The sequence below is a fragment of the Oncorhynchus kisutch genome, linkage group LG15, assembly GCF_002021735.2.
Source record: "Oncorhynchus kisutch isolate 150728-3 linkage group LG15, Okis_V2, whole genome shotgun sequence".
Taxonomy (NCBI): domain Eukaryota; kingdom Metazoa; phylum Chordata; class Actinopteri; order Salmoniformes; family Salmonidae; genus Oncorhynchus; species Oncorhynchus kisutch.
The window spans coordinates 55,500,842-55,513,870 of NC_034188.2; the positions used below are offsets into that span (position 1 = coordinate 55,500,842).

The 13,029-nt window shown below is 42.1% G+C and overlaps 1 protein-coding gene across 2 annotated transcripts in view; it reads left to right on the forward strand.

The window, feature by feature from the left end:
- Positions 1-13,029, forward strand: part of LOC109905519 (limbic system-associated membrane protein-like) — a 1,129,933-nt gene that overhangs the window by 224,954 nt on the left and 891,950 nt on the right. The window contains exon 1 of one of the 2 annotated variants that reach the window (XM_020502926.2): positions 2,023-2,282. The exons of the other annotated variant lie outside the window; for it this stretch is intronic. Coding sequence (XP_020358515.1) covers positions 2,219-2,282 — 64 coding nt within the window. The 5' untranslated portion in view covers positions 2,023-2,218. Of the gene's footprint in view, positions 1-2,022; positions 2,283-13,029 lie in introns of those variants that run through there. 2 annotated transcript variants of the gene reach the window in all.

Genomic DNA, 13,029 nt, shown 5'->3' on the forward strand with positions numbered 1-13,029 from the left:
TGATGTGCCAACTTCTGTCTGTAGCGTCCGAACGGTTTGGCCTGAAGTCTGTAACGTTGATGTGCCAACTTCTGTCTGTAGCGTCCGAACGGTTTGGCCTGAAGTCTGTAACGTTGATGTGCCAACTTCTGTCTGTAGCGTCTGAATGGTTTGGCCTGAAGTCGGTAACGCTGATGTGCCAACTTCTGTCTGTAGCGACCGAATCAGGAAAGGGGACACTGTTTTAGTCCTTATGATAAATTATTTGACAGTTATTTTGTTGCCATTTACGATTTGTTTTATGACAATGCTTCTATGGGCTATAGTAGTAAAGGAGAAATTCAATATTTTATATATATATTTTTTTAAATAGTAGTTTAATTTATAGCTAAACGTCTGTAGCGTCTGAACGGTTTGGCCTGAAGTCCCCCCCCCCCAAAAAAGGCTTAGACTTTTATCATAGGCATTCCCATGATAAACGGATACAGTTTGGCTTTCCATGCTAGACTGCATGGATCTCATTGATTACTATATCAGACATTAACTGAAATACTATTCAGATATGAATGGGAAGTGTACACACAATGGTTCTCTAGCAGAACATTTCATAATGAAAAGCTTGTGGTTCACATGGTGGTGTATAACAGGTGGAGAACAAGGGTAATTCAATATTCAATAAGGTGTGTTAAACATCACATCCAGACATCCTCATGAGCCACTTTTGTTTTTCTTTTCAATTATTGAAGCTGTAATGTCTTTGGCATTCATACTTAACAAATGACTAAGATCTGAGCATAATTCAATTCAGCAACACCAGTCATGTAGCTCACCAGGGCTTACAAGAGGAGACTGAGCTTTAGAAGCAGGAATACAATGGCATGTTCAGGCAGCATCTGCTTTCATTGCGATCACAATCAAATCTAGTACGATTCAGTAAGAAAAAACAATGCTTTATCACAAAAAAGACAGGGTTGCCACACTGAATGAATTTGCAGGGTTTGTCTGTATTAGCCTTGCTGTCAGTTGTGGACATGTAAAACAGTAGATGAGAGGACAGTTTGGCTGGCAGTAGAGAGGGAGAGGAACAGAGCACATTAAAGGGGAAAACACTTTCCCTCCCTGTCCCTGTCCCTCTCTCTCTGCCACTCTCTCACAGGCCATTTTCTAGTGAGTAAGGATCCCTGGACTTTGATTAGTCTCAAGAGTCTTTACAAACAGCTCGCCCCCACCTTGCCTGCAGGCTGAATGAAGAAGTTTCTTACCAAATGTCACTATTAGTATTCCATAGATTTCCGTGCTGCTATCCTCTTCTCCTGTCCTCTGCCAAGCCTCACCTCTGGTAGGGACACACCTCATGTGATACAGAGGACCTTTGTCGTTGGTTTACAGAGGGTAGTAAAAAGGTTGCCCTTCTCTTGAAGACTGCTGTTTGGTTGTTGAGGAATTGAAGGGTTCACAGTAGGTAGCTAGATCTCTCTTTCAATTAGCATGTTGTGGGACTTTATTTAGGAAATAATGGTATTGTTATCACAGATTGCATATCATACACATGCAATGAGAGAATCAATCTCCATTAAGTTGATGAAATAACTCCAATTGTTTGCACTTGTCCAGATTTGTTTGATTGGTTTTGTAGTAGCCTATGCATCAGAGAGACCTGGAAATTATGGCTGGAGTAGCTACAGTGGTGTTTGGAGGGAAAATAGATCATGGAAGCAAGTACATGGATATAGACAATGAAACACACATTCATTAGAATATGTCAGATGTAAAATAAATGTTTCAGAATGCTATTCTATGTGACAGGTATGAATGTGTTGATCCATAAAGCGTTGCTGAGATACAAATTTAATTGCACAATAAACACAGTTGGAAAATAGGCTGACTGGTGACTCCCCCGTGCAGCATGCGTCTTTATCCTCATCAACAATCAGAAGACGATGTCCAACTGGTGTTTTTCTAGGTACTTGCTTATCCACTAGGTGGCAGTGACGGCCAGGACAGGCAAGCGCTGAAGCGCACAACTATTCGTGATTGCAAAAAGCATGCGTTTAGCGCTCGAGCACTTGAGTTGTAGTTATAGTGCTCTGCAGCATTAGGACACAGCGTTGGTGCTATACACCCTCTGAGCATAATATCTACCAAAAAACGATACTGCCTGCTCACGAAATTATTGCAAAAGACCTGCACAAGAAGTACGTTGACATTCAGGAGAGGTTTTGGAGCTGACGAGGACAACATGAATTCGTTCTGGATACACACAATTTGGATACCGGGATTCTTTTTCTTTTTTGGATTTCAAGGTACGGGTTGTATTCTAGTTCATTTGTAATATAATTATGTTGCTTTAGATTACTAGTCACATTCCTCTTTTCAGGTTGGAGTTACAGATGAATTAATGTCGTGCATCTACCCCTACTGAGACTGCTTTTGCAGCTTTGATCGGCTGGCTACATCTGGTGTCTTCTACGACTTATTATTCATCCCCCATATGTATGACGTTCATCCTTTCCTATTTATTGCTCTCAGATTGACACACATAATGTATTTACGCACACAGAGAAGTAGGCTACACACGCAGAGGGGGAGATATTGAAAAGTACTTGAAGATGACACCAGTACGATTCAAAGTGTGTGTCGGGTGGTGGCGAAGGACACGTTCAGTGGCGAGAGTTTATAGAAAATTGATCAAGCTACCAGCTATTAAATTATTTTTGATGTGACTTGTCTGCGATGTCCCTGCTGATTTTGAATATGTATGTATGTATGTATGTATTTTCTGTGCCCCCCTGTGGTCCAGAATATTTTAGTAGCTTTTGAAAATTATGACTTCATATGTCACTGTAGCTAGCCTACTGAACTTTCTACTCTGTGGGGAGATCTCACTGTAGGATCAGACAGGTAACAAGCTTGGACTTCAATAGTGATCTATGGTACAGTTTCATTACTAGTTAACCATGTTGGCTGTACTACACCCAGAAGAGGCTCCATCTCCAAAGATAAATGAACAGTGGGCATTTAGAGCAGCATGTTGACTTGCCTACACCAATTCATTTAACAGATGAGCATTATGTTAATAAAACAAGAAGGGTAAGTTAAAGTTAGATGAAGAGGAAAAGTTGGCCATCGAGGAGGGTCCGGCATGGGCGGCAGGTAGCCAAGTGGTTAGTGTTGGGCCAGTAACTGAAAGGTTGCTAGATCGAATCCCCGAGCTGACAGGGTACAAATGTCTTCTGTCCCTGTACAAGGCAGTCAACCCACTGTTTGTCATTGTAAATAAGAATTTGTTCTTAACTAACTTGCCTAGTTAAATTAATTTAATAAATGGTCGAGGCCAGGAACCTGTGACACCGCTCCTAAGCGTGAGACATGGCCAGACTGGTTAAGCATACAGGGTTCTGTTGGAGATCAAAGTGAAAATGCTGCTGTGGTTCCGTGTAAACAGACCTCGGCAGGGCTCTACGCTGACCATTTTTACAAGGAGCACGTGTACGCCTAAATTGAAAAATGGAGTCGCACACAAAGAAATGTAGGAGCACAATGAAATATATTTGAGATATTAAAGCTAGAATCTTACATTTTTCTAGGTGCACTGTGGCTCCTAAATAAAAAGCCCTGCTAGTGTATATTAGGAAGACCTCATACGACATCCCCTGGCAGTTGTCTATAACATACATTATGCTGTCATGATAAGGCTGAATGATGCCTTGCATTTCATAGAATATATTAGACATTAACATAAGTTAGAGCTGGAAGCCCCTAGTGTTGTTGACCTGGAGGTTGTGGTTTCATTCAAAGCCATTATTTTAGATTCTTCAAAGTAGCCACCCTTTTCCTTGATGACAGCTTTGCACAGAAGGAGTTCCCACATTTGCTGAGCACTTGTTGGCTGCTTTTCCTTCACCCTGCAGTCCAACTCATACCAAACCATCTCATTTGGGTGGAAGTCGGGTGATTGAGAAAGGCCAGGTCATCTGATGCAGCACTCCATCACTCTCCCTGTTTTATGTCATTGTCCCGTTGAAAAACAAATGATAGTCCCACTAAGCGCAAACCAGATGGAGTGGTGTATTTCTGCAGAATGCTTTGGTAGCCATAATGGTTAAGTTTGTCTTGAATTCTAAATAAATCACTGACAGTGTCCCCAGCGAAGCACCATCACACCTCCTCTTCCATGCTTCACGGTGGGAACCACACATGCAGAGATAATCTGTTCACCTACTCTGCGTCTCACAAAGACACAGCTGTTAGAATCAAAAATGTATACTCCCCAGATCAAAGGGACAGATTTCCACAGGTCTTGCTCATGTTTCTTGACCCAAGCAAGTCTCTTCATATTGGTGTCCTTTAGTAGTGGTTTCTTTGCAGCAATTTGACCATGAATGTAAGATGTGTGCGTACTGGTAGCGAAGTCAGGTGCAGGAGAGCAGAGATTTGTGAACAGGCGCACACTTTATTGAGGCAAAACGAGCAAAATAGTCACAAGAATTATGTTTAACAATAAGCATCTTCGTGAAATAGCAAGTCCGCGAGTCAATCCGCGAGTCCAAATAGCAAGACTCTGCGAGTCTATCTTCTGGCAGTTTGCGCGACTCTTTGTTGTTGATTTAAGTGATGCATTTCTAATCAACATCCATACAAAATCCCTTTCTAAGTGTAAATTCTTTAATTAGATTTCAGTATCATCATAACCAATAAGCTTTCAGGAAGACCAGCTGTATCTCTCTACTCTACGGAGTACTCCTATTCCAATTAGAATCACAATAACTATCATGCAGGTTGGAATCAACATACTTTATTCTCTTACAAGAGAAACTGACAAGTTGGAGAATGGAGAAGCTGTACAAATGCGTAGATGGAAGACCAAATACTGTATACACCTATACAAAAATCAAATAAATTTATCTTCATACATAATGTTGGAATTTGGCAGATATATGGAATACTTACGTTTATAGAAAGTCTTCCAATTACTGAAGGAAAATGAAATGAGGAGACTCTCATTAGTATTATTCCTCTGCCTTCCAGTCCCTGACATTACATTCAGTCTGCTTCTGAATCTCATCTTGAAGTCCAACTTCAGAGGTTTTCGTAGTGAAGCAAATCCAGGATCATCTTCTTGCTTGTATAGAAGTAGTGTACCACTGTAATGAAGCAAGCAATACTCCTTCTCTGCCTGTCTTGAAGAAGCCCGTATGATCCTGATTCCTGAACTCTATAACCGGCCTACTCAACCACTCGCCTGCATTGCTCATCAACCCAATGCTAAGTGCAGTTGTTTCCCAGCTGTTTGCTGTCTGGCTGGGTTAGGGTGTCGTTTGCGTGTGTTACATGCACACAGGCACATCTCCAGCATTTCCGGGCCACGGTGATCTATTTTTTCCAGTGTCAAGGGGTAATTGATTTTGGCACTCTAAAGCAATTTTATGTGCTGGGAAATGTCAGCTAATTGTAATTATTCATTTCTTTAGATTATAAATTATACAAAATGTCTCATGTTAGGGTGTGGTGAACCTTGCAGTAAAGCAATTGGTCTCATGTTCTCTTTAATATCCACTACCATCCTTCTCCTCTGGAATCCAGACCCTTAACTGTTTTCCCAAAGCTCAGTAATTAAGATCGACTTCATAATTGTGAATGGATCTGTTTCAGACCGCGGTTTCCCTCGTAATAGACTTAGAAACAAATTGGTGAGTGTTCTGTTTGCAATATTTAGAGTTGTTATAAACCTACAGCTTTTAGTTTTAGCTCTATTTCCAGTCTTTCCACCAGCCAGACAGCATGTTGGTTTGACATGTGTGGAACAGGGAGTGTTTTCTATTTTCTTGTTCATCAGGATGCCAAACTTGTGATTTAGAGATTTAATATGAGGAAATTACACTTTATCATTTTAATTAGTATCTTTTTCACTTTTGAGGTCAGTCACATGAAAAAATGGTTGTAAACTCTGTTTTCCTCGAACATGATCTTCTTACCAGTCCGATAATGAATCACCAAATCCCAATGCACTAATTGAATTAGATGACTATTACATAGGGAGAAGTGGGACACACAATGACTGCCATTGTAAAAGTACCTGGGCTGTGGGAAGCTGGTCCACACATTGGAATGCGAGAGACATTAAAAATGGATCTCTCAGAAAGAAGTCATGTGACGTCTAAACGTCAGTACCTGTATACATCCCAATCATAGAATAAAGTCTGAGTTAAGAAGCTATTTATCTCTGCTTGTTTTTACAATGCTCCAACTTGTTTTCCAGGAAGTATTCCTTTTTGGGATGTTTTTCTTGGGTAAGCTCTATCACTGGATTATTCTCATTGTTGTTGACCAACCCCTCCTATTTCCCTTGTTTGCTGAAGCTCAGAGGCCTAACTGGACCATAAACATGTTTCAATTGCACACAAAGGAACATAAATATGTTTGCCAAAATACATCTAGGTACTACACAGCACCTGTAATGGCATTTCATTCCGATCACTCTTTTTTTGCTCAAGTGATGATTGATACGGTATCAATTAATGTAATGATGTTATTTGTCATAGTAATTTATCTTCCTGTGATCCCTTTGTGAGGTCGGCTCATTGCCAATGTTAAGGAGAGAAGAGAATAGCTGGTTTAGATGTACAGTACCACCACAGTCAGAGGCTGGCACTAAGACAGCATTGAATGAGCTGTATTCCAGTACGCGTTTGTGTGTTTACCAATGCAGAACTATTCAGAAGGTATGACTAGATATATTCAGTCTTCCAAACAAGGTTTATCAAAGTAGCACAATATGAGGTAACCTGTCTGAGAATAATCAAGAATCGGTGAGCTTTATTACTGTATAAACACATTTTGTAGAGTACTGTTAAAGCGCTGAAGGACAGACTTTCTTCTGGCAAGAATTATGGGGTGTTCATCTCTCTTTCTTAATCAGTATGCTGACACGGTGATCCTTTTAAGAACTGCCAGTCTGTTGTGTCATTGCGTTTGGCAGTCTGTTCTTAATTTCTTCATTATGACAGCCACTAATAACACATTTGAGGTTAATTATATTTCCCAGGCATGACTGCTACTGGCCTGCTCCTGCTCCTGCTCATTCCTACAGGGAGCGGGGAGTGGGAGCAGAGCTGGTAGCAGCAACATGGGAGGAATCCTTAATTGGTTTGTGAGGAAATTCTGGGTGAGCTTTAATGACATCGTGCCCAGCATTCCTCCTTCAGGAGCCAAAATGAGCCTGAGAAAGGGAAAGAGAGAGACTTGAAAAGGCATTTGGAACCACATCCAAAATAAAGAAGTAGCCCAGTTTTTCTTCTTCCTCCCCCAGTTATCACAGCAATCTTAATGAGGCTTCCACCCCATGTAGGGTCAGCTGTTATGGGACACATACGCTTGCCCTTTCATCCTGTATTTTTGCCACTGCTTTGCAGTGCCTCAAGGAGCAATGTGCATCTACTAAGAGAGAACACCATCGGCGGCTTGAATACTCCGAGCCCTCGCTCTCAAATATTAAGACCCCTTGACTTTTTCCACATTTTGTTACATTGCAGTTTTATTCAAAATTGATTAAGTAAAAAAAAAAATATCATCAATCTACGCACAATACCCCATAATGACAAGCAAAAACAGGCTTTTAGAAACCTTTGCAAATGTATAAAAACAGATACCTTATTTACATAAAGTTGAAGTTGGAAGTTTACATACAGCTTGGCCAAATACATTTAAACTCGATTTTTCACAATTCCTGACATTTAATCCTAGTAAAATAGTCCTTGTCTTAGATCAGTTTGGATCACCACTTTATTTTAAGAATGTGAAATGTCAGAATAATAGTAGAGAGAATGATTTATTTCAGCTTTTATTTCTTTCATCACATTCCCAGTGGGTCAGAAGTTTACACACTCAATTAGTGTTTGGTAGCATTGCCTTTAAATTGTTTAACTTGGGTCAAACGTTCCGGGTAGCCTTCCACAAGCTTCCCACAGTAAGTTGGGTGAATTTTGGCCCATTCCTCCTGACAGAGCTGGTGTAACTGAGTCAGGTTTGTAGGCCTCTTTGCTCGCACATGCTTTTTCAGTTCTGCCCACAAATTTTCTATAGGATTGATGTCAGGGCTTTGTGTTGGCCACTTCGATACCTTGACTTTGTTGTCCATAAGCCATCTATTTTGTGAAGTGCACCAGTCCCTCCTGCAGCAAAGCACCCCCACAACATAATGATGCCACCCCATGCTTCATGGTTGGGATGGTGTTCTTCAGCTTGCAAGCCTCCCCTTTTTCCTCCAAATATAATGATGGCCATTATGGCCAAACAGTTCTATTGTTGTTTCATCAGACCAGAGGACATTTCTCTAAAAAGTATGATATTTGTCCCCATGTGCAGTTGTAAACTGTAGTCTGGCTTTTTTATGGTGGTTTTTGAGCAGTGGCTTCTTCCTAATGGACACAACCTGTAAGTCTATGTTGATATAGGACTCGTTTTACTGTGGATATAGATACTTTTGTACCTGTTTCCTCCAGCATCTTCACAAGGTCCTTTGCTGTTGTTCTGGGATTGATTTGCACTTTTCGCACCAAAGTACGTTTAGACAGAACGCGTCTCCTTCCTGAGCGGTATGACGGCTGCGTGGTCCCATGGTGTTTATACTTGTTCATCTGTACAAACAATAGAACACGTGGTACCTTCAGGTGTTTGGAAATTGCTCCCAAGGATGAACCAGACTTGTGTAGGTCTATCATTTTTCTTTTGAGGTCTTGGCTGATTTCTTTAGATTTTCCCATAATGTCAAGCAAAGAGGCACTGAGTTTGAAGGTAGGCCTTGAAATACATCCACAGCTACACCTCCAATTGACTCACATGATGTCAACTAGCCTATCAGAAGCTAATTTACATTATTTATCAGAAGCTTCTAAAGCCATGACACAATTTTCTGGAATTTTCCAAGCTGTTTAAAGGCACAGTCAACTTAGTGTATGTAAACTTCTGACCCACTGGAATTGTGATACAGTGAAATATAAGTGAAATAATCTGTCTGTAAACAATTGTTGGAAAAATTACTTGTGTAATGCACAAAGTAGATGTCCTAACCAACTTGTCAAAACTATAGTTTGTTAACAATACATTTGTGGAGTGGTTGAAAAAATAGTTTTAATGACTCCAACCTAAGAGTATGTTATCTTGCGACATCAACTGTAGGTATTCTGACCCTTTGCTGTGAGATTTGAAATTGACCTCAGGTGCATCCTGTTTCCATTGATCATCCTTGAGATGTTTCTATAACTTGGAGTTCACCTGTGGTAAATTCAATTCATTGGACATGATTTGGAAAGGCACACCTGTCTGTATAAAGTTATCACAGTTGACAGTGCATATCAGGGCAAAAACCAAGCCATGATGTTCAAGGAATTGTCCGTAGTGCTCCGAGACCGGATTGTGCCGAGGAACAGATCTAGAGAAGGGTACAAAAATATTCTGCAGCATTGAAGGTCCCCAGGAACACATTGGCCTCCATCATTTTAAATGGAAGAAGTTTGGCTGAGCAATCGGGGGAGAAGGGTCTTGGTCAGGGAGGTGACCAAGAACCTGATGGTCACTCTGACAGAGCTCCAGAGTTCCTCTGTGTAGATGGGAGAACCTTCCAGAAGGACAAACGTCTTTGCATCACTCCACCAATCAGGCCTGTATGGTAAGATGGAGATGACAGACATGGCAGCTCTGCTTCTAGCTCCTAAGCAACTTTGAATTATTTAGTTTTGTTTTGTCTGATATTTCTTACAATATTCACCCAGAACGTTTTTTGTGTTATTACATATAGCCGGAAATTTCTGTTTGATATCAGAGCGTCGGTAACTCGCAAGCATTACTAACAGGAATGCGATGTATTCAAATTGGATGCTTTATTCGTACCCCTCAGGGCAATTTAACTTATCCCAGAGGCTGCTCCAAGTCGCCGCCAGGGGATTATAGACATTTGGAGTGGACTTCTAATTCGATTCAGGAGGCGGGCACACCATTCATCACTTCCGAGTATATTACTCGCTAATGTTCAGTCTCTGGACAATAAAGTAGATGAGCTCAGGGTGAGGATTTCCTTCCAGAGAGCCATCTGGGACTGTGACATACCTTGTTTCACAAAATCATGGCTCTCTCTGGATATTCTGTCCCTGTCCATACAGCCAGCTGGGTTCTCAGTTCATTGTGCAGACAGGAATAAAGAACTCTGTATGCTTCATGATTAACTACTCATGGTGTGATACAATACCGAAACTCAAGTCCTTTTTGTTCACCCGACCTAGAATAACTTAAAATCAAATGCCGACTTTAATACCTCCCATGTCACGCCCTGACTATAGAGAGCCCTTAGTTCTCTATGGTGTAGTAGGTCAGGATGTGACTAGGGGGTGATCTAGTATAGATATTTCTATGTGGGTGCTAATATGGTTCCCAATTAGACGCAGCTGTTTATCCTCTGATTGGGGATCGTATTTAGGTAGGTTGTTTCCCCACCTGCATTTGTGGGATATTATTTTGTGTTTGGTGCATGTGCACCACGTAGTCACGTTTCGATGTTAGTTTATTGATTTATTGTTTTGTTCTTATTATAAAGTTTCACTTTATAATAAATATGTTGAACTCCACATCCGATGTGCCTTGGTCCGTCTCTCCTCACGTACGTCTCATCCCAAGAGAATTCTCTTCGGTTATAGTCACAGCTGTGTATATTCCCCCTCAAGCCGATACCACGATGGCCCTCAAGGAACTACACTGGACTTTATGCCAACTGGGAACCACATATCCTGAGGCTGCATTTATTGTAGCTGGAGATTTTAATGAAGAAAATTTGAGGAAAAAGCTACCGAAGTTCTGTAATCACATTGACTGTAGTACTCGCTTAGGGAAAACACTAGATCACTGCTACTTGCATTTTCGAGATGCCTACAAGACCCTCACCACCCCCGACCTCCTTCAAGGAGACCCTTCAATTTGCTTATCACCCCAATAGCTCCACAGACGATCCATTCACCATCGGACTGCACACTTCCCATATCCCATTTGGACAAGAGGAATACCTACGTCAGAATACTGTTCATTGACTATAGCTCATCCTTCAACACCATGGTACCCTGATCCTAAACACAGGGGCCCCACAATGGTGCATGCTCAGCCTCCTCCTGTACTCCCTGTTCACCACCCCCGACCTCGTTTCGGGCAAATCAGATAACGACTCCCTTTTGCTCCTCCGTTCCTATAGGCAGAAACTCAAACATGAGGTACTTTTGCTAAGGTCTATTCAATGCTGGTCTGACCAATCAGAATCCATGCTTCAAGATTGTTTTGATCACACTGACTGGGATATGTTCCTGGTAGCCTCTGAGAATAACACTGACACTTACACCGACCCGGTGACTGAGTTCATCAGGTAGTGTATAAGGGATGTTGTTCCCACTGTGATTATTAAAACCTACCCAAACCAGAAACCATGGATAGATGCCAGCATTCGCACAAAACTTTAAGTGCGACCCACCACATTTAACTATGGCAAGTTGACTGGGAATATGGTTGAATACAAGCAGTGTAGTTATTCCCTCCGTAAGGCAATAAAACAGGAAAAACATCAGTACACCAAGCCATGTATGTGACAGGGTCTACAGACAATCATGGATTACAAAGGGAAAACCAACCACGTTTCGGACACTGCCATCTTGCTCCCAGACAAGCTAAACACCTTCACCCGCTTTGAGGATAACAGTGCCACTGACGCGGCCTGCTCCCAAGGACTGTGGGCTCTCGTTTTCCGTGGCCGACGTGAGTAAGAGATTTAAGCGTGTTAACCCTCGCAAGGCTTCCTGCCCAGACGGCATCCCTAGCAGCATCCTCAAAACATGCTTAAACAGCTGGCTGTAATGTCTACGGACATATACAATCTCTCACTATCCCAGCCTGCTGTCCCCACTTGCTTCAAGATCACCATTGTTCTTGTTCCCAAGAAAGCAAAGGTAACTGAACTAAATGACTATCGCCCCCTAGCACTCACTTCTGTCATCATGAAGTGCTTAGAGAGGCTAGTTAAGGATCATATCACCTCCACCTTACCTGACACCCTATGCCCACTTCAATTTGCTTATCACCCCAATAGCTCCAGACGATCCATTCACCATCGGACTGCACACTTCCCATATCCCATTTGGACAAGAGGAATACCTACGTCAGAATACTGTTCATTGACTATAGCTCATCCTTCAACACCATGGTACCCTGATCCTAAACACAGGGGCCCCACAATGGTGCATGCTCAGTCTCCTCCTGTACTCCCTGTTCACCCATGACTGTGTGGCCACGCATGCCTCCAACTCAATCATCAAGTTTGCAGACAACACAACAATAGTAGGCCTGATTACCAAAAATGACGAGACAGCCTACAGGGAGGAGGTGAAGACTCTGGCAGAGTGAGGCCAGGAAAATAACCTCTCTCAATTTCAACTAAACGAAGGAGCTGATCTTGGAATTGGGAGCATGCCCCTATCCACATTGACGGGACTGCAGTGGAGAAGGTGGAAGGCTTCAAGTTCCTCTGCGTACACATCACTGACAATCTGAAATGGTCCACCCAACAGGGACAGTGTGGTGAAGAAGGAGCAACCTTGCCTCTTCAACCTCAGGAGGCTAAAGAAATGTGGCTTGGCCCCTAAGACCCTCAGAAACTTTTACAGATGCACAATTGAGAGCATCCTGTCGGGCTGTCTCACCACCTGGTATGGCAACTGCACCACCCGCAACGGCAGGGCTCTCCAGAGGGTGGTACAGTCTGCCCAACGCATCACCGGGGCACCTGCAGCAACTGGTGTAACAGGAAGCTAACCATAAACATCAATGCCTTTCTCAAAATCAGTACAAAAGTATATATTTTAAACCTTCAGATTTAGTTAAAAGAAATTCATGTTAGCAGGCCATATTAACTAGGGAAATTGTGTCACTTCTCTTGCGTTCTGTACAAGCAGTCTTTAACGCCTGGCTTGTTGCGAACTGTGTGAAGACTTCAACCTCAGGAGAATTAAGAAATGTGGCTTG